The following is a 20704-nucleotide window of genomic DNA, read 5'->3' on the forward strand; positions in this document are numbered from 1 at the left end:
AAGGACATTTTGAAATCAATGATTTGGAAATATTTCTATTACAGGAGTTTAATGTACAAACGGTTTGTGTGCTACCTAAGGCTGAGACAATGGTAAGTGAGGTGAGGCATTCCCCTCCGGTGCAAAACTTAAGAGGACAGCCACAACTTCAGTAATCAAGATAAATAGTATCTTACTACAACATTTTTTTTTTTTAATTTACTTATTTTTGGAGTGGGGGGCAGAGACGGAGAGAGAGAATCCCAAGCAGGCTCTGTGCTAACAGCACAGATCTCATGAACCACGTGATCATGACCGGAGCCAAAATCAAGAGTTGAACGTTTGACTGAGCCCCTCAGGTGCCCCCTAAAAATTCAAAATTAATGCAAACATCTATGATGAACAAAATATCAAAATTTTAAATAAAGACAAGGTCAGTACCCTAAAAAAATCTTACACATGTACATTAAAACTTGAAGGCAGAATTCTCTAAGCTATTGAAAACTCTTCCAAGCAATGAATTCCAAAGAGTTCTGAACCCATTTGTTAACAATTTAAAATGCAACATTTTCTGGCTGACATCAGGAAAGATAGAAAGTTAGTTGAATTTCAATAAAAACTTTTCATGATTGGTGGATGGAAGTGATAAAAATGGATACTTGCATTAGTAAGAACAGCCAAAGATGTACTTCTTCCATTAAGATTTACATATCTTTGTGAGTTATCTTTTCCAGCTTATGACAGCCATTAAAATGAGGTACAGAAATAGCCTGAACGTTGAATCAGACAATTTAATAACTGCTTCAGAAGGTATTAAAGATTTTAAAAACCACTGAAACCCAGTCAATCATATTGCTTTCACTAAATATATTTAGTGAGACTAACAAGAATTCTTTCTACCATTAATATAAAAAATAACTCTTACAGTTACCTTTAAATGTTTATTTTTATCTTATCCTTTTTACATATTAAAAACGTTTTATGTCACATATAGCAGGATGTGTATATGACTTATACAAGTATACAGACTTACACACACTTTTTTTTTTTTTTTTTTTTTTTTTGCTAATAGGGGAGTGCAATCAAAAACCGTTTAGAGAGGGGCCCCTGGGTGGCTCAATCTATTAAGCCCCTGATTTCAGCTCGGTCATGATCTCACAGTTGGTGAGTTCAAGCCCTACATCTGGGCCCTGCGCTGACAGCTCAGAGACTGGAATCTGCTTCCTATTCTGTCTCCTTTTCTCTCTGCCCACCGCCCCTCACACTCAAAATTAATAAACGCTAATAAATAAATAAATAAACTCAAAAATAAATAAACATTAAAAAATTAAAAATAAAAGTTTGGAGAGCACAAGTACAGGTCGTTAACGCTGTGGGTGTTAGGAATATGGCAGGATTATATTATCTCAGCACGGTGTAAAATTTCTGTACCCACGGAAGTCTTCACGAGGGACCCCTTGATGAGTCTTCATAAAGTAAGGTTTCATGAGTGAGATTTGGAAAAATATCTATTGCATAATTTGTTTAGTATAAAACAGAGCACAATGCCGACAGAGGAGATTTAAGTACTCTGAAAACGTTCTTAAAGAAGATGGTATGTTCAAACCGCAGCCCTACTCGCAGAAGCGATCTCAGTCCCAGACTTGAACCTGTCGGGAGAAGGAAGTTCCCATAAAGGGGGCAGGAGAGTGCCGCTCTAATGGAGGGTGTGTGCTTGTGTGTGGCGGGGGAGGTGCGTGGAGAGTGACACCGTTTCTCTGAGACGAGGGCTGCCGCCTCCCCTCGCAGGAAATGGCCTTGAGGTCCCTCGAGCCGGGGCCATCAAGAGGGTAGGGAGAGGCGAAAAAGAAAACGCAGTTCCTTCAGGCTGGGGCCGCGTCTGAGGGCGGAGGCCGAGAGACCGCCCGTGACGCCTTCTCTTCCAGAAAGAGGCCAGGGCTATGTGAAGAGGGGCTGAAGTTCAGCCGCTTTTCTAACGGGAAGGGAGAGCCGTATGGGGGGGGGGGGGGGTGGTAGGGTCAGAGAAGGAGTTTTCGGCTCGACTCTTTCCCTGGTGGGCAGTGGGTCCGAAGAGCCCCAGAAGGCATGGAGTATTCTGAGGCCTGGCCCTCTCCCTGCCGGCAGGGGGAGTCCCGAGATGGACGGTCCAGAATCCCTCCCACGAAAGGCGTTTGCAGGGCCGCTGAACCACTTTTGTACATCCCGGGGCTGAGTAAGAGCTGAAGTAATTAGACGCGAACGACAGCTGCCTCGGCACCTTGGGCGCCTGGCGCGGGGCTGGGAGCCCGACGGTCCGAATTCTCGCGAGAGCGGCCGCCGCCATTTTTCCATTGATTGCAGCGGGCTGGGGGAGGGGCCGACGACGAAGGCGACGGCGGCGGCGGCGGCTGCGGCGGCAGCGGCGGAGCAGCCGTGGGTCGGTGTCTGCGCGCTGGTGTCTGAGGCCCAGTCTGAGGCCTCCGCGGTTGCCGGAACGCAGACGGTGGAGAGGATGACTGCCGCTGCCATTCTCTCCTGAGTTAGAAAGCCGCCACCACCCTGCCCCCTCCCCCGGCCGGGCAGAGAGGAGCGGCCGGAGTCTGAGCCATGGTGCCCGGCGAGGAGAACCAACTGGTCCCGAAAGAGGTGAGGGGCCAGCGGAGGAGGCTAGGCCCGAGGCCTGCGTCCGCTCGAGGCAGAGCAGGCCCGGGCGAGGGGTCGGCTGCGGGCCCAGCTCTTGTGCGGGCCTGGCTGTGAGGGAAGGAGGAGGTGTGTGGTGGGGGCTGTACGGTGGGTGCGGTGAGCAGTTGGGAGACCTGACTGGAGCTAAGGGGCCTGGGGAGTCGAGACCTCCTTTCTCGCGTTTGTCGGGCTGGACAAATAAAGGAGCGGAGTGGAAGGGATCAGGTCCAGCTTTGGGGGAGAAAGTGGCCTTTTAAGTACTTATTTAACGTGTTGAGCCAACGTAATTTTGAAGACAAAATTCTGTAACAGTTGGTAATGGGCACGACAGGGTGACGGTGCTTCTTCTGGTTTTGACAGTGGCAGTGTGTAGCTTTCAGGGCTTGTGAAATCTACACCCAACTTGAGATCTGTGGGAGGACAGAGTTAACTGTTAGGACTTTTTTGAACTCCTGTTACTCGGTAAATACTGTTGGCCTGCCTAAATGGGGCCTATCGAAGATCGTTGAAAAAGTTAATGTGACTTTCATGTAAAGGTAAGAGATAGCCGAACATTACCATATGGAGAGCTGAACTACTTTTTGTAGTTGGGTTGTGTATGCTAGTTTGGGTGACTTCTTGAATTCTTAAAAGCAAGTGATATAAGAAGCCTTGACATCTTGGCTTCTCTTGAATAGTAGTAGAAGGTTAATGGTAGAATCCAGCACTGGCCAGTGAATTTCAACATATTAATAGTATCTCTGTTGGCTTTATAAATATCTTCAGCGTATCCAAATGTGTATTTTTAACTGGTTAATCATCAGGCTAATGCTTTGGATTTTTATTCTCATATACCTTAAATAGAGGCAGTGTCTTTTTGAAATGAGCTGTGTAGAATCTTGGTATTTGTAAGTGATGTTCCTTAAAAATTCTTAGTTTTGCTTTTTTAGTTGCTTTGTAGTAATTGGTTGTTACTTAAGCAAGCTCTGACACTGCAAAAGTGATATTAGAGTTATTTATGATAAAAATATTTTTCTAACTTTGTCAGATGATACTGTTTTGCAAGCACAGTTTTTTAAAAACTCCGGTATCATGTGTCAGTATTTATTCATCGAACATCACAAACTCTGTGCAAAGTGGCTAAGCCGATAAATTAATCAGAATTCTTGCCTTGGAAGCTTTCAAAGCTACTAAGAAAGAGAACACTGGTAATGTTCCTTGAGCTTCATTTAGGGGAGAGGTACCTTATTACCTAAGTAACTCTTATGCAAGGATCGAAGTAATAGTTGCTATAAGAAAGATACAACATGCATTTTCTTTTAGAGGTACATACTGCTGGTTTTCATTCTTACAAAAACCAAAGTTAGTCCTTTCTTAATTTTTTGACCATTAGAAAAATATAGGTGAAACGTTAAGAAAATGCAACATCAGATTTCCCTGATTGGTGTATAAAAAACATGTTATGGATATATAACTTCGCAGGAAAATATCTGTTGTGTAAAAGCTGATACTATAATGCTGCTTTTACCAAAGTTTGGATTTTAATTTCCTCTCCTTTAAGACTAACTCCTTTACCTAAGGCTTCAAGCACATCCCAGTTTTTTCTTCTTCTATATTTTTTGGAACATATGCCTTCCCCCCCCCCCCCCCCCCAACCCCCCATCATCTAGATTCATCTTCAGGCTGTTCTTTTTCCCTGGCTCTTCTCATGATTCCTGGAAGCATGCACAGTAGTCTCACATCTTAAGACTGTCACTTGAAGTTCTTGCCTTTTTAAGCTAGCTAGCTTCCTAGTTCTTTTTTGATAGCCATACTCTTTCTGAATTCTTCTTACTTGCTTCTCTTCCTTGGGTGTTCTGTTGCATTTGCTTTTGGTGATATTGTACTTTTTTGGTTTTTTTTCCTATCTGTTTGTCTTATCTGCCTGCTCATTTAGTCAATGCCTTTTCTGTGTCCTTAATTATCACTTCTGTCTTTGTCATCTCCTGTCTGGTCTTTGTAGTAGGAATAGAATTATACAGTGCTAACGCTGAGGGAGAGTATAGTGATCATCTAGTAACTTACATCCCTTTACTTTAGAGATGAGGACATAGGGCCAGAGGATTGAAAGTGACTTGTTTAGGATCACATGAGTAAATTAGAGGGTGAGGACTGGAACTCACATCCCTGCACTGTTCCTTGATTATATTCTAATTTATAGATCCCTCCGTGTAACCTGGAGGGTCTCGAAGAGTAGTGTGTAACTAAATAAATTTGCTATGTGAAAATAAATTGTAGAATTAAAAAAAAAAAACTTGCTTTGGTTCTAATGGCTTATTATCAACAATCTAGAGGATTCTGTTTTTGTTTCGTTTTGTCTTTAGGACCTTTGTATGGGGAACCTCTTACCTCTACTAGATTTAGATCTTGGTTGGGTGTGTGCATTCATGCATGTGTGTAGTTGTTGAATGAATAATATATTATTCTCATCCCTGAAGCTCCAGGACAAATGTATCGTAGACCATTCCAAAGAAGGCAGCTTAGTGTAGTACAGGTATTGGTAAACCCTGTGGGTCAAATCCAGCTCGTAGCCCGTTTTTGTATGGCTGTTATTGTAAAAAAATAAATAGAATAATTTGTGCCACATGAAAATATATGAAATTCACATTTAGTATTTGTAAATAAAATTTTACTGGAACACAGCCATGCCATTTATTTACTGTTGTCTGTGGCAATAGGAGAGTTGAGTAGTTACTATAGATGCTGTCTACAGGATAAATTTGAAACTACTTAGCTTTGTATTCAAGGCCTAGTACAGTTGATTCTGGCCACAACCTTCCTTTTCAGCTTATCTCTTCTCCCATGAAACAAGTTTTTAATGCAGCCAAACGGGTTTCTCTGTAACTTGCTTTTTACTTCTATTTGTACTATCACCTCTTTGCTACTTCTTTGTTCAGACTCTTTGTATACATTTTTCCTTAAACACCCCATAGCTCATTTATTGTAAAAATCTTTTTATGACCATTTTAACCTTAGGGATTTCTCCTTCTTAGGAGACCTTTACATATGACTGGAATTCACTTGGCAACTAATGAATAGTGCTTGGTGACATCTATTATGGTCTCAAACTGTAATATACATTTTTATATTATTATTTTTTAATGTTTGTTTATTTTTGAGAGAGAGAGAGAGACAGAGTGTGAGCAGGGGAGGGGTAGAGAGAGAAGGAGGCACAGGATCTGAAGCAGGCTCCAGGCTCTGAGCTGTTGGCACAGAGCCCGATGTGGGGCTCAAACTCACAAACCATGAGATCCTGACCTGAGCCGAAGTCAGACACTTAAGCGACTGAGCCACCCAGGTGCCCCCACATTTTTATATTATTTTTTATGAATTCCTTGGCAGCAGAGATCTTTGTGTGTGTTTCTCAGTTTTCTGTTTTTGTATACATTATAGGTCTAGGACAGTATCCTTTCTGGAACATATATTCAGTAATATTCATTGATGTGGTGACAGCGTCGTAAAGAAACCTAGAATTCTAACCAATTATCCCCTACTTGGATGTTTTCCACAGCACTGTTGGCAAGCTGTTTTCCAACCTTTGCTTGAACATTTTCATGACTAATCTCTGATAACATCTTTGCCTTAGAAAAGATGTTATTTTAAGTTTTTGAGCTGAAAGAAGTCTAGACCTCTATACCTGCCATTTTTTGATGATTGCCTTTGAAATCCTAAATCATTTCCCATAGGATAGCTTTTTCTCATTGTTGAAGATGTGAGAGGGGAGTAGGAAGTCAGTCCTCTTTTCTACAATCTGAGCGTCCTCAGTTCTTTAACTTTTTCTCAGTTGCTCTCTTTTAGACACAGTCCAGTGTTTTTAGTATCCCTCCTAAATTATTGTACCTAGAGAAGAGCAAAGAGAGTGTGATCTGTTCATTGTGGTTAACAGTAAAGCTTTTCACCTCACTTTTTCATTCTGTTCTCTTTGAATTGTATTAATATTGGCTTTCAGATCTCTTGCTTTTACTATTATCCCAATTTTTATTTATTGCTTTGTTGCTTTTATTATTCTCCTTCTTTATAAGGATTTGTGACACTAATATTTATTGAGTCCTCACTGTGCATATTACTGTACTGTGACATGTAAGGAATGTGTAGAGGAAATAGGAGAGATTCATTTTTCCCTCAAGTGTCTTATGTGTAATTAAGGATAAGGTACATATTTACTAATGGTTTAACCATAGTACTTAAAGTGATGTCCAGAGTGTATAAATGTAGGGAAGATGGAAAAGTGAAAGAAAAGACAAAAGAGTATTTAGTTTCATATCTCAGTGCATTTCTTTCTGTCTCTTTTCCATGCAGTAACTACTGCTTCTATATGGAACTAATGGTAGTGATAGTAATAACCAATATTTATGGAACATTTATTGTATGTCAGATGCTGTTATATGTGCTTTGTATATATTACCTCATTTGAGCTTCACAGTGACCTCACATATGAGGTCTTATATGAAGACCATTGATATTGACAACTCTCAAAACATTATTTTTTTTAACGTTTTTGTTTATATTAGAGAGAGAGAGGGAGAGAGAGCGAGCGAGCGAGCTTGAGCCGAGGAGGGACAGAGAGACTGAGACAGAATCTGAAGCATGCTCCAGGCTCTAAGCTGTGAGCTGAGAGCTGTTAGCACAGAGTTGGACACAGGGCTCGAACCCACGAGCAGTGGGATCTTGACCTGAGCCGAAGTCAGATGCTTAACCAGCTGAGCCACCCACCCAGGCTCCCTGAGAACTCCCAAAACATTAAAACAACTTATTTTTTATTTGTTACCTGTTTTTATTTTATTCATTTATTTATTTTTGAGAGAGAGGGAGCACACAGGAGGAGAAGAGAGAGAGGGAAAGAGAGGGAGAGAGAGAGAGAGAGAGAGAGAGAGAGAGAGAGAATCCCAAACAGGCTCTGCTGTGTCAGCACAGAAGCCAATGCTGGACTCAAACTCACGAACCGTGAGATCATGACTTGAGCCGAAACGAAGAGTTGGATGCTTAACTGGCTGAGCCATCCAAGCACCCCTCTATTTAATAAAATCCATCAGTATTTACTACGGTCAATGTCAAATGAATATTCTTCTAATTTTATGTTTCCTAATTACTTGAGGAAATATGCTGCGATGATCTTTCTTGGTTTTGGCCGTTCTTTAAAAATTAGCCTTTAAAAAAAATATTTGGAGTATTGATTTTCCTTTACCAGTAAAAGGCAGTTTGGTAGTTATGTCAAGTAACAACCGTGGTTTACATATATTGGAGTGTTTAATAAAAATCATTAGTATTTCAGACACCATTGGGGAAATGTCCACTTAATAAAGCAAAAAAACTGAATGCAGTTGTGTATGATTCCAAATTTGTCAGGGAAAGAATGGACAATTTAGGGTTATGCACACTTAAAGATTAGAAGGAATACTCTAAAATAATAATTATTGTTCTTGGATATCTGGATCATTGAGCTATATTTAGATTTTCTTTACATAGTTCAACAATGGGCATGTAAAAAAAAGAAATTAAAAAAAAAGAAATTTAAATGAACTAATTGTAGTTTTTGAGGTAATTTTTGGTATTATATTGTTTTTTATGCTGATTTTTATCTTTTCCCTCTCTTCTTGCTCTGTGTATTTGCCACAGAGTAATCTGATCCACTTGCGTGGCTTCAGCGTTTCATTGTAATATACCCATTTCTGTCTCCAGTCCTGACCTCTCTTCTTCTAGATTCAGATTTCCACCTGCATACTTGATATCTCTAGTTGGTTGTACTCTTAAGACCCACAAATTGAATGTAGGTAGTATCAAGATCTTTTCTATCTCCCTCGTCATGTTCTCCTCTCAACACTTTTCTTTCCTGTTCTGTTCAGTTAGTGTTGTCAGCATCTATTGATTTGCTTAAGTTGGGAGATTTTTTTTTGACTCCTCCTTTTTCCTTTTTCTTATATTTAAATTAGTTCATCACTTGTATCCTTACTTTTCACTTTGTGGCTCTGCCTCTGTTTTCTCATTCAAATGTATTCCTGCTAAGTGGTGTTTTTTGTTTTTTTTTTTTTTTGACCTGTAGGCTGTTCTCTTTCCTAAGCTGTCCTCTCCACAACGTCAGTTAGTTTCTAAAACAGGTGAATTTATGATTTACTTACTTTGAAAGTTTATAGTTACTACCCTCTGATTGCCAAGTGAATAATAGGTATTGTTTATAAACACTGTGTGCCAGACACTAGGCTAAACAGTTTACATATGTTATCTTATTTAATTCCTGTAAGAGCCCTCTAAGACAGCTATTGTTTTTCATTATCTTATAGATGAAGAAGGTAAGGTTTAAAGAGGTTGAGGACCTTGCTCAAAGTTATAAAGCTGTTTGGTTCTAAGTCTGCACGCACAGCCTTCACCAGTGAAAGTACTTCATAATCCAGCTTCAGTTGATTTTTTTTAAGTTTAATTTTTATCAAAGTTATACATGCACACATTTAAAAGAGTTTAATAGTTCTGCAAGATTATTGACAAAACATAGTCGTTTGCAAATTCTCCTTCCCTTTTATTTCAGGCTCTTCAAAGACAACCACTTTCAACTCATTTTTTTGATGTTTATCTCCGTATCTCAAAATAGCATGCTAGTAGTGTTCCTTCTTGGTTTTTCAGTTTAAGGCATTATCTACTGACTTCTTACAGTGGAAGATACGGTTTACTGCTCTCCCCAGCCACTCAGAGACACACTTCTCAATCCTGCTTAATCTTCCCGGTATTGTCATATTGCAAGTACTTTGGTTACATCAGTACTCAATGTGACTATAAGCTATTCATAGTTGAGCCCTGTAGTTTGCTGTGATTATTTTCCTTTCTAGTACCTCTTGTTTTCCCTGAGTTAATGGTTTTTGTTTTTGTTTTAAATTGGCTTTTGTTTAGTTTTCTGTGTACTTCATTTAGCCAAGGGGTTCTCAACAGGGGACAACCTAGTGGACATTTGGCGGTGTTGGGTGGGTGGAAGGAGGGCAGGGAGTGTGCTACTGATATCTAGTAGTGGAAGCCAGCTATGCTGCCAAACATCATCCTATACTGCACAGGACATCCTCAACAAAGAATTATGTGGCTCAAAGTGTCACTAGTGACACTGTTGAGAAACTGTGATTTAGTCCATACTCTCTCTCAAGTGTGTAAATCTCGTCTTATTTTGTTCAAACCTACTAATTTTTTATTTACATTTTTTTGAATTGCAGCTGTTGTCTTAGATTTGCCTTTACTGTCATCTTAGTAGACCCCCTCAGGTCTCTCTTGTATTGGGTCTCCTCGTTCTGTATCTGATGTCTTCTTTCTTTGCTTGTTTTCTCATTTTGGAGGACCACTTTCACTAGTGGTCTCTGGATGAGATACAATTTTTCCCAGACCTCACATGCCTGAAAATGTTTCTTTTCTCTTGCTTTATAGAGTTTGGCTGGACAGAGAATTCTTGGTTAGAAAAAAATTTTCTCTCAGAATTTTGCAAACATTGCTCCGCTGTTTTCTTTTTTTCAGTGTTGCTGTTGAGGCATCAGATGCTTAGGAGATTCTTTCCCACTATTTTGAAACTTTTTTTTTCCTTTCTGGAAGCTTAGAGAATCTTTTTGCCTACAATTCTGGAATTCCTGTATTATGTGCGGGAATAGGTATAGGTCTTTTATAATCCATTTCTGTTGAGTTCAGGGTAGTCTTATTCATTCAGAAATGTATTTCATCAGTTCTGGGAAATTTCCTTAAATGTATTTTTTTCATTTCCTCCATTGGTTTTCTTTGTTCTCTCTTGAGTTCCTGTTGTTTAGTCGTTGGGCCTACTGACTGCTTTCTCTAATTTTCTTGTCTGTGTTCATCTATTTTACATTTCTTTTCCCCTTGCTTTCTGGGAAATTTTTCTCAACTTTTATCTTACAGTTCTTCTACTGAGGTTTTATTTCTGCCATGATTTTTATATTTATATATAAATATATTTTTATATATTTATATATTTATAATTTCCAAGCGCTCTTTTTATTTTTCCTGAAAAAATTTTAAATATTCCGTTTCTGACTTGTGGATGCAATGCTTCTCTTATCCCTGTTGGGAAATTAGTATAGTTTTCCTCTCTGTGTATTCCCCCTTTCCTCCAGATTTCCTTTTTGTGTTTATTTGCTTGGGCTTTGTCTTTCATATGAGATGGCTGGTGATCCTTCCAAGTCAGCTCTTAAAAGAGGTGCCTTAAAAAGCTTAGAAGCCCTACAAGTGGGTGATTATGATTTTCCCTGTAGAGGGATATAGTTGAATAACTTCCTTGCAGATTACCAATGACACATCTTCTATCTTGTGCTGGACTGATTTCCCAGAAAAGGTTTCTTATGCCGGGAGAGGACAAGCTTGGGAGTTGAGTAGGAAAATCATTAAGAATGTAAAAGAATGTAAATACATTTTGATTTGTTCTCCAGGTTTCAGTATGGCATTCTTCACATTCATTTGAGCCTGGCGTCCTCTAGTGCAGAGACACCCTGTTTCATGCTCTCCGAGGTCATTTGGCCTTTTGCCAGGGAGGGTCAAGGAGTAAAAGAGGGGCCTGGGGGTTCTCACTGCCTCTTAAATTTCAATCTGTTCTTCTAGTTTGGACCCCACCCTTATTCCCACGGTGTCTGAAAATGCCAGCTTCTGTGCCTTTCAGGTTTTTTTTTTCCCCCTCCCATTTTCCTTTAAAGTTTTTTTGTAGAAAAGTTGGAAAAAGATTGGAGAATTCTCATATACGTTTCACCGAGCTTCTCTTCATGTTAACATCTTATGTAACTATGAACACTTATCAAAAGTAAGAAATTAACCAGATTTAACTAGTTTTTCCACTAATGGGCTTTTTTTGTTCCAAGATCCAAATTCTTGATCCTATGCTGCATTCTGTTGTCTTGTCTCCTTAGTTTCCTTTTATCTGCGACGATCCTCACCTTTTCCTTCTTTCATTGACCTTGACACTTTTGAACAGTTATTTTGTATAATGGCCCTTAATTTGGGTTTGTCTGACATTTTCTCATGATTTATGACCTCTCTCATGAGGTTAGGAATTAAAGAGAGGGATATTACAGATGTGATGTGTCCTCAGTACATCATATGGGAGGTCTTGGGGAATATGATGTACTGCTAGTGATGCGTTAACCTTTAAATCTCTTTTAAGATCTCTTGGGTATGGTGTCTGCTGGGTTTCTCCACTTGTAAAGTTACTGTTTTCCTCTTTAGTAATTATTAAATATTGGAGAGTATGCAGTTATCTTGTTTCTTTTTAAACTTATTCTGCCTACTAATTTTTAGCATCCATGTATGGATCTTGTCTTATTACTGATGCATTCTAATAGCAATTTTCTATTTTCCTCATTATTTCTGTGTTTATTCATTGGAATTCTGTGAAGAAGAGTTATCCCTATTCTCCATATATCTACTTATATGTTTATATCGATATAGACTTCTGGGTATTTATTGTATTCTTTCAGTTATAACCCAATACTATTTATTTGCTTTGTTTTTTAAGCTGTTCCAGTCTTGGCCAGGGAAGCTCTTTCTGGTTGGCATTGGTGTGTTCATCCTTGCTTTTTGAGCACTTAACTTACTTTCTGGCACCACATTATGCTTCAGCCCGTGGTATATTTTCTCTGCCTCAACCCTGGAAACATCACTTCTGGGAGTATAGGAGGTCTTTTGGTATAAATGTAAATCTGATATAAACCAGGTGTCTGGTTTTCTTCTAAGCTAATGTAGAATTCAGCCTCTTCAGATGTAGAGTCATTACCATTTGATCTGCTTTCTGGTTTCTAAAATCATGTTTCTGGTTTCTTACAGGTTTAGGCTCTCCAAAATATTTCTTTACTCTTATTTTAGCAATATCTTGAGAAGCTGCAGAGCTAAATGCTTATATGTAATCAGTCTATCCTCTTTAACCTCTTTAATCAGTCTATCCTCTTTAAATTCCTAACTTAATGTTTTTGTCTTCTGCCCAGGCCAGTTTTGTTTTAGCCACATTTGACTGTATTAGTTGCTGTTCCTAGATGAGTTGTTTGCTTTCATGTGTCAATTCTGTGCCCTGCCCTGAGTGCATAGTATGAAGTACTTTTTTATCATCTGGTTCCTAGGGAGTTTTAAATGGGTGAACTTGGATTTTACATGAAAACTACTATTTAAGTACTTTTTTAGGGTTTCCTCTTTTTTATTTTCCATTTCTTTTGATTAGTCACATAAACTTTTTGCATCTTAGTGTTGAGGTACCACAATTTTTTGCTGAAATGGAAGGGAGAGAGCATTTCTGGGGTACTAGAGTACCATGGTAGCCCAACTTGGAAAGAAAAAATTGTATTGAAAATAGGGTGTTGTGAAAAACATAGTATTAAATTGTATATTTAAATATCTATTATAAATTAAGGTTCCAGAAGACATCTACTTTTAAAACAGATTCATTTTTTTTTAATGTTTATTTATTTATTTTGAGAGAGAGACAGAGCATGAGTGGAGGAGGGACAGAGAGAGATACAGAATCCGAAGCAGGCTCCAGGCTCTGAGCTGTCAACACAGAGCCCGTTGTGGGGCTTGAACCACAAACCATGAGATCATGACCTGAGCTGGAATCAGATGCTTAACTGACTGAGCCATCCAGGCACCCTATGTGTGTGTGTTTGTGTGTGTGTGTGTGTGTGTGTGTGTGTGTGTGTGTGTGTGTGTGTGTGGTTTATTACACAGATTTTAAAGTGTTCTGTCCAGATACTGTTAGCTTAAAACCTAATTTTGTACAAACATTCTCCATTGTACAAAGTCTCTGGGGCAAAATGATTGTGATTGGCAGTGATGGCAAATGATTAGCAAAAATGACATAATCCTCCACCTCAGGATTCTTAAAGAGCACACCTTTCTCCTGAGCATTATTTGGTATTTATATGGTGGAAGAAGGGGTGGATATAAGTGTAGTGTAAGTAAACAGAGGTCTTCTTTCTGTCTTTCTGCATACTTCTGTTTACTTTATCTCTAGGTGTGGAAGCAATAACTACTGCTATATTCTTTTGTTTAGTAGGGCCAAACTGAACCGTGCATACATAAAGTAGCCATGGATATGAATATTTTCATTTACATAAAACTTGCTACAGCCCACTGTTGAGAGATTACTGTTTTTATGAAAATTACTGAGATATATGTCTTGAATTTTGATGTTTTTTGAAAAACATGCTTTTAAAATTTTATCCTACCAGCAAAATCTAGCCCCTCTTACTTCCTACAAGAAACCGTCCTGATTCTCCTCTTTCAACCAGATTGCATTTCCCTAACCCTGAAACCCATTGCACTGTATCTTTTGGCATTTGAAAATTATACCCCCTTATTATAAGTTACATGTTACTGTGTTAATACCTTTATTAGATTAGAAACTCTTCTAAGTCAGGAGATGACAGCCAGAGTGCCCAGGTTTAAATACTAAGCTTTGTGACCTTGGGCAAGTTACTTAGCTTCTTGGTACCTTAGTTAAATGAGGATACTAGTAACTACCTCCTAGCGTTGTTGGGAACATGAAATGAGTTAATACATGTCTTGCATGTAATAAGCACTCTATAAATGTGCAGTAGGTATCATTTTTGTTGATACCTTCATTGTGTTATTGCTTGCATCCTATATTCTTTCTAGGGGCCAGCACATTTATTGTTGTCCAATAAATAGTTATTGATGAAATGAAATTGTATTTTAGTCATTAAATGTACTAGTCAGTATGGTTACAGTTCTGATTATGACCTGTCAGCTAAATATCTTTTTTTTTTTTTTAAAGATTTTTTTAACGTTTATTTATTTTTGAGACAGCGACAGAGCATGAATGGGGGAGGGTCAGAGAGAGAGAGGGAGACACAGAATCTGAAACAGGCTCCAGGCTCTGAGCTGTCAGCACAGAGCCCGACGCGGGGCTCAAACTCACGGACTGCGAGATCATGACCTGGGCCGAAGTCGGACGCCCAACCAACTGAGCCACCCAAGTGCCCCTAAATATCTTTATGTGTTTGCACAAATCCTAAATGATTGTTTGATTTGACAGGTTCTTTTATATCCTGAAATATTGCTGGTATGAATATACTGCTATTTTAGTGTTTTGAAAACTGAAACATGTAACAGAGTACAAATACTAGAAACAAATTTTTGAGTCTAATGAGGTTCTGACAAAAATCAGTTTAGTATGTATAGGTATTTGTCAGGATACCTTATGGGATTAACAAATTAGTGCTTTGTAAGATTTAGTGTGAAATGTTATTTTAAAGCAGGATCCATGTTAAGAGTAGTTTGTTTCTGGGGCGTCTGAGTGGTTCAGTCGCTTAAGCGTTGACTCCTGATTTCGGCTCAGGTCATGCATGATCTTATAGTTCGTGAGGTCGAGCCCCACTTTGATCTCTGTGCCTGCAGTGTGGAGTCTGCTTGGAATTCTCAGTCTCCTTCTCTCTCTCTTTCAAAATAAATAATAAACATCACAAGAAAATAATAGTTTGTTTCTGAAAGAACTTTATGTGTTCGATAATTCTGATTTTCTGTAACTCTAGAGTAGTACCAATTGACATGGATGGAAGAGACTGTTGCTGTCAGTTGTATATTGATTGTGCTCTAGATTTGATCCTGTATAGTTGACTGCTATGAGACTTGCAGTCTTTCAAATATCAGCATAACATGCTTGTATTCAATAAATACAGTGGCTTCCCAGTAGAGAGGAATTAAGGGCTATTAAGTGACATAATTAAGAAAAGGTTTCGAATTTAAGTCTTTCTGTATATAGCAAATCCAGTACCTTTGTTAAGATTATAGATTTAGCTTTAGGAAGACCATGGACCTCATTTATGACTTAAGTGAAATTTTCTAGTATAATCAAAGCATTGTAGTCTGACTATAAATACCTTTCTTGTTTCAAATGATACTTAGCTATTTTTATTTAATCATAAATATCCTTTTTCAATAGCTCCTGATGCACAATTCATTCATTCAGTTAAGTACTGAGTTAGTAGCTGCTAGGAGTCAGATTCAAAGATAAATAAGGAACCTGACCTAGTTCTAGAGGCTAGCCCAGTTAATTTAGTTAGAGGGAATAGTGTTTAAAACACAAACGTTTGTAATATATTTTAAGGAAGTGAGAAAAAGTTTAGGGTACATGCATAGGTTGTCTGGTATTCAGTAGGAGAAGATGGTTCTGGAAGGTTGTGTCTTAAAATGCTGAAGGCTCTGCATGCCTATAAGGAGGTTAGATTTTTTATTGTGTATACATTAGGGGGCAGGAAAAAGTTTTTCCCAGAAAAAGTTAACATGTTTGTTTATAATTAAAAATTAATAATTAGAAAGCTTAATTCCTGAAACTCGTTCACTGAAACATTTTTTACTTTTTCCCAGAAAAAGTTAACATGTTTGTTTATAATTAAAAATTAATAATTAGAAAGCTTAATTCCTGAAACTCATTCACTGAAACATTTTTTACTTGTGTGAATGTTTTTTTTTTTTAATTTTTTTTTTTTTCAACGTTTATTTATTTTTGGGACAGAGAGAGACAGAGCATGAACAGGGGAGGGGCAGAGAGAGAGGGAGACACAGAATCGGAAACAGGCTCCAGGCTCTGAGCCATCAGCCCAGAGCCCGACGCGGGGCTCGAACTCACGGACCGCGAGATCGTGACCTGGCTGAAGTCGGACACTTAACCGACTGCGCCACCCAGGCGCCCCTGTGTGAATGTTTTATGTCCCTGCATTAGTGTGAAAAATCTACACACAAATGAAAATGGAAGAGGAGGAACTTGCTAATACCTTATTCTCTTGTTTTTGTTTTTTCATTTGCAGTTATTTAATTAGGTACTTTTTTGTTTTTTAAGAATGAAGTATTTCCCATCATAATGTATCCTAAGTGCATTTCCCGCATATGAGTTGTGCTGGCAGAATATCTTTTGGCATAATTGTTATATTTTTTTATGGATAACCCACAGGTAGGTGTCTTCAAATATGCTAAATAGATAGGTTTCATTTGTCTTCAGAAAGTGCTAGGAGAGCTACACTCTGGCAGTATAGATCTGTTTTGAAGTCCTAAGCAATTTCTCACACTCGATGCTAGAAGGGAAGTTTGCAAGTGAGAAGTTCAGTGTTCGGATTTTCACTGACAGTATAAGGCTTATAACAATGTGGTTTCTTCACATAAGACACATTTTTGTGAGTGACTTTTGTAGTTGGTTGCTTCCTGAGTGCTTTAGCACTGATCTGTTTGCAGGCATTAGGCTTGGTAGAGATGCTGATATAGAGAACTCCAGTGTTTACCACCCTTCCTATTGGCTGAAGCTCAGGAGATAGAGGTAGCACTGGTGTTGGAGAATAATGACTCTCATGATGACTGTCATGTTGGCAGCCGCACAACTGAGAACACCACAAAGAATGTTTTTAATTAGGGGATTAATGAATCATCCCAAGGATATCCTCAATGTTCCAAATAAAATTAAGACTTTAATTCTTAACCACAAGGAGCTCTTGATATAGCCCTGGTTGTGGGTTGCATTAAAAAGTAGAATTTTTGGGGGCTCCTGGGTGGCTCAGTCGGTTGAGCGTCCGACTTTGGCCCAGGTCATGATCTCGCGGTCCGTGGGTTCGAGCCCCGCATCGGGCTCTGTGCTGACAGCCCGGAGCCCGGAGCCTGTTTCAGATTCTGTGTCTCCCTCTCTCTCTGACCCTCCCCTGTTCATGCTCTGTCTCTCTCTGTCTCAAAAATAAACATTATAAAAAAATTAAAAAAAAAAAGAATTTTTGACTCGTCTCCTAAAAGGTGTGTATTGCTTTACTAAATATAAACTGAATTTATATACATTTATTCCATTTTATTGATATAAAATGTCTACCCTTTTATGTGTTTAGGTGTTTTAATTTTTTTAAAGTTCATTTATTTATTTTGAGAGAGAGAGAGAGCAAGAGAGAGTGTGGGAGAGGGGCAGAGAGAGAGAGAGAGAGAGAGGGAGAAAGAGAATCCCAAGCAGCCTCCATGCTGTCAGTGAAGAGCCCAACATGGGGCTCGATCTCACAAATCATGAGATCATGATAAGGTGTTTTAATATTATTGCCTTTAATTTTGAGTTTATACCAAGTTGTGTAATTTGTTACATTATGTTTATTTATAGTACTTTGTGGTAATGAAAGAGAATTGGTGAAAAATTAGATACCCAGTGAGGAAGTCTCTTATTAAAAGACATTTGAGAAATATTACTGCTTTAATTTTGACAATTTAAATATACATGTCTTGTAATATTTATTTATCATTACGTTATTTACCATTAACATGGCACAAATACAGACACAGAATAGACACAGAAAGAAATAGACACAGAAAATGTTTCTACAATTCAGTAATATGATTTAATATAGAAAGGATGTAGTAGTTAGGTATTACAGCCCCTTCGTTTTTAGATTAGAAAAACAAAAAGGCCGTACAAGCTCAGTAACTTACTCAAGGTCTCCTCTAGTGGAAGAACTTGAATGAAACTTTTTTTTTCTTTAAGTTTATTTATTTTGAGAGACAGGGGAGGGGTAGAGAGAGAGAATCCCAAGCAGGCTTCACACTGGCAGTGCAGAGCCCGATGTGGGGATTGAACTCATGAACCGTGAGAACATGACCTGAGCTGAAGTCAGATGCTTAACAAACTGAGCCACCCAGGCGCCCCAAACCAAACTTTTCTTTTAAAGTCAGGTTTACTGAGGTATAATTTATATAGTAAAATTTGCCCTTTATGGTATACAGCTTTGTGAATTTTGACAAACTGATAGGATTGTATAGCCACCACTACAGTCTAGATATTGAATATCTCCATTACCTTAAGAGAGTGTTCTCATGCCCCAGTCCCCACCTCCACCTGCCACTGCCCCCATACATGTTCAGGGCCTACAACCACTGATCTCTTCTCTGTCCTCATATTTTGCCTTTCTAGAATATCATATAAATAGAATTCATATAGTATGTAGCATTTGGAGTCTTCTTTCCTCTAGTATAAAACTATCAGAGTCATCCATGTTGTTTAAGGTATCAGTAGTCTTCCTTATTGCCAAATGCAACCGTTGTTCATCCATTCACCATCTAATGGACATTTGAGTTGTTTCTAGTTTTTGGTGATTCTGAATAAAGCTGCTACAGATAGTTGCGTACTGTGTTTTGGGTGGTAAGTACATATCTAACCTTGTAAGACACTGCCAAACTCTTTCCTGAAATGGCTGTACTGTTTTGCATTTGGATCAGCAATGTATGAGCATCACAGAATCCAAAGCAGGCTCCAGGCTGTGAGCTGTCAGCACAGAGCCCAATGTGGGGCTTGAACCCCTGAACCATGAGATCATGACCTGAGCCGAAGTCGGACACTTAAGCGACTGAGCCACCCAGGTGCCCCTGTTTTTACTACTTTTATAGTAGTAGGTTTTTAACTTTTGTAAGAAGGCCATGTAATCAGAAAACAAAAAATCTTTGTAGATTTTTCCTGTCTGATGAAATTCATATTACCCAAAAAAGATAACCTTTTGAAATTTTAAATATTATAAATTATAATATAAATTTTAATACCTTTTGTGTGATATTATTATATTATAACCTGTAGGGTAATTTTCAAGATATTTTCTCTTGATCCTCAGAAAAACTATTTGTGGACCTTGAAAGTGAGAACTAAATGACTTGCATACAATTATACAGCTAAAAGAAAAGTAGCCACCTTGACCTGAGGGTTCTAGCCTTGATTTTTTGCCCTTTGCAGTACATTGCTCTTTGCACTATAGGCTACTCCAATAGGAAATTCAAATAGTCTTCTAATAGTTTTAAGTAACCTTCACCCTTTTATTTCAGTTGTACAATTTCATGTTCAGAGAATTATAGGCATGTACTATTTTTACATTAAAATTATTATCAATGCTTCTAAATAAAAGTATGGTAACAGATAGTATAAACAAGCTTCTTTGATTTAGTAATAATGCAGTAGAACGTTTAAGGCTTGTAAACAAGTCAGTTGTATCAGAAGCTGAGTCACTGCTTGTCAACAACAGCCTACTCTTACAAGAAAACTTAGCTGTAATCAAAAATAAAGATAACAGGAATAGTAAAGGGCATATTATTTCCTCTCCTGAGAGTAGTCTGTTGAGTTTCTAAGTTTAGATACCTACAGTATATTATTAGTGGGTTACCCATTTCCAGTAGTAGAACAACTATTAAAAGGAATAAGGCAAAAGTGGAAGGAGTATTAAGATGGAAGTGAGGGGAAAAATAATGTCATAATTTTTTTGCCACAAATATGTTAACATTATAAAGTCATCAGAAAACCTGTGTTGTTGTTGTTGTTTTTAATGTTTACTTTTGAGAGAAAGACGGAGTGTGAGCAGGGGAGGGGCAGAGAGAGAGGGAATCACAGAATCCCAAGCAGGCTCCAGGCTCCAAACTGTCAGCACAGAGCCCAACAGAAGGCTTGAACTCAGGAACCGCAGTATCATGACCTGAGCCAAAGTCAGATGCTTAACCGCCTGAGCCACCCAGGCGCCCCAGAAAGCCTGTGTTTCTTAGTAGATCTGTGTTCATATGTGACCCTAAGGCAAGCAAGTCACTTCAGGTTCCAGAATTTCTTTTATTCATCTGTAAAATAAGGAGTTTAATCTGATATCTAAATGTCCATCTAGCTTTAAATATTATAATTTTATGTTATGTGTGATGGGTCATCTGTTGATGGTTTCTTAACCATCAAGTAAAATATATTGCTAATAGTTAGATTTAAACTTTAAGAAGTATTTTTTTAAGTTTATTTATTGTGAGAGAGAGTGTGAGCTTGAGCTGGGGAAGGGTAGAAAGATTGGGAGAGAAAGAATCCCAAGCAGGCTCCGCATCATCAGCGTAGAGCTTGGTGTGGGGCTAGAACTCATGAACTGTGAGATCAGGACCTGAGCTGAAATCCAGAGTCAGACGCTTAACCCACTGAGCCACTCAGGTGCCCCTAAACTTTTTTTTTTTAACTTTTTAAAGTTTTCAAACTTCATATTGTTAATTTTCTACTAACTGAATGCTTGATGTAATTGTTACAAGTAAAAAATAGGTTATATAGAATTCA

The 20704-nt window shown here is 38.5% G+C and overlaps 1 protein-coding gene across 2 annotated transcripts in view; it reads left to right on the forward strand.

Annotated features, from left to right (window-relative positions):
• The first annotated feature begins 2338 nt into the window (after nucleotides 1–2338).
• USP47 (ubiquitin specific peptidase 47) overlaps nucleotides 2339–20704 on the forward strand; it is a 106884-nt gene continuing 88518 nt past the window's right edge. For both annotated transcript variants that reach the window (XM_006937103.5, XM_003993002.6), the window contains exon 1: nucleotides 2339–2604. In XM_006937103.5, the coding sequence (XP_006937165.1) occupies nucleotides 2566–2604 (39 nt within the window). In that variant the 5' untranslated portion in view covers nucleotides 2339–2565. The remainder of the gene's footprint in view (nucleotides 2605–20704) is intronic.

Source organism: Felis catus, chromosome D1 (assembly GCF_018350175.1).
Source record: "Felis catus isolate Fca126 chromosome D1, F.catus_Fca126_mat1.0, whole genome shotgun sequence".
NCBI lineage: Eukaryota > Metazoa > Chordata > Mammalia > Carnivora > Felidae > Felis > Felis catus.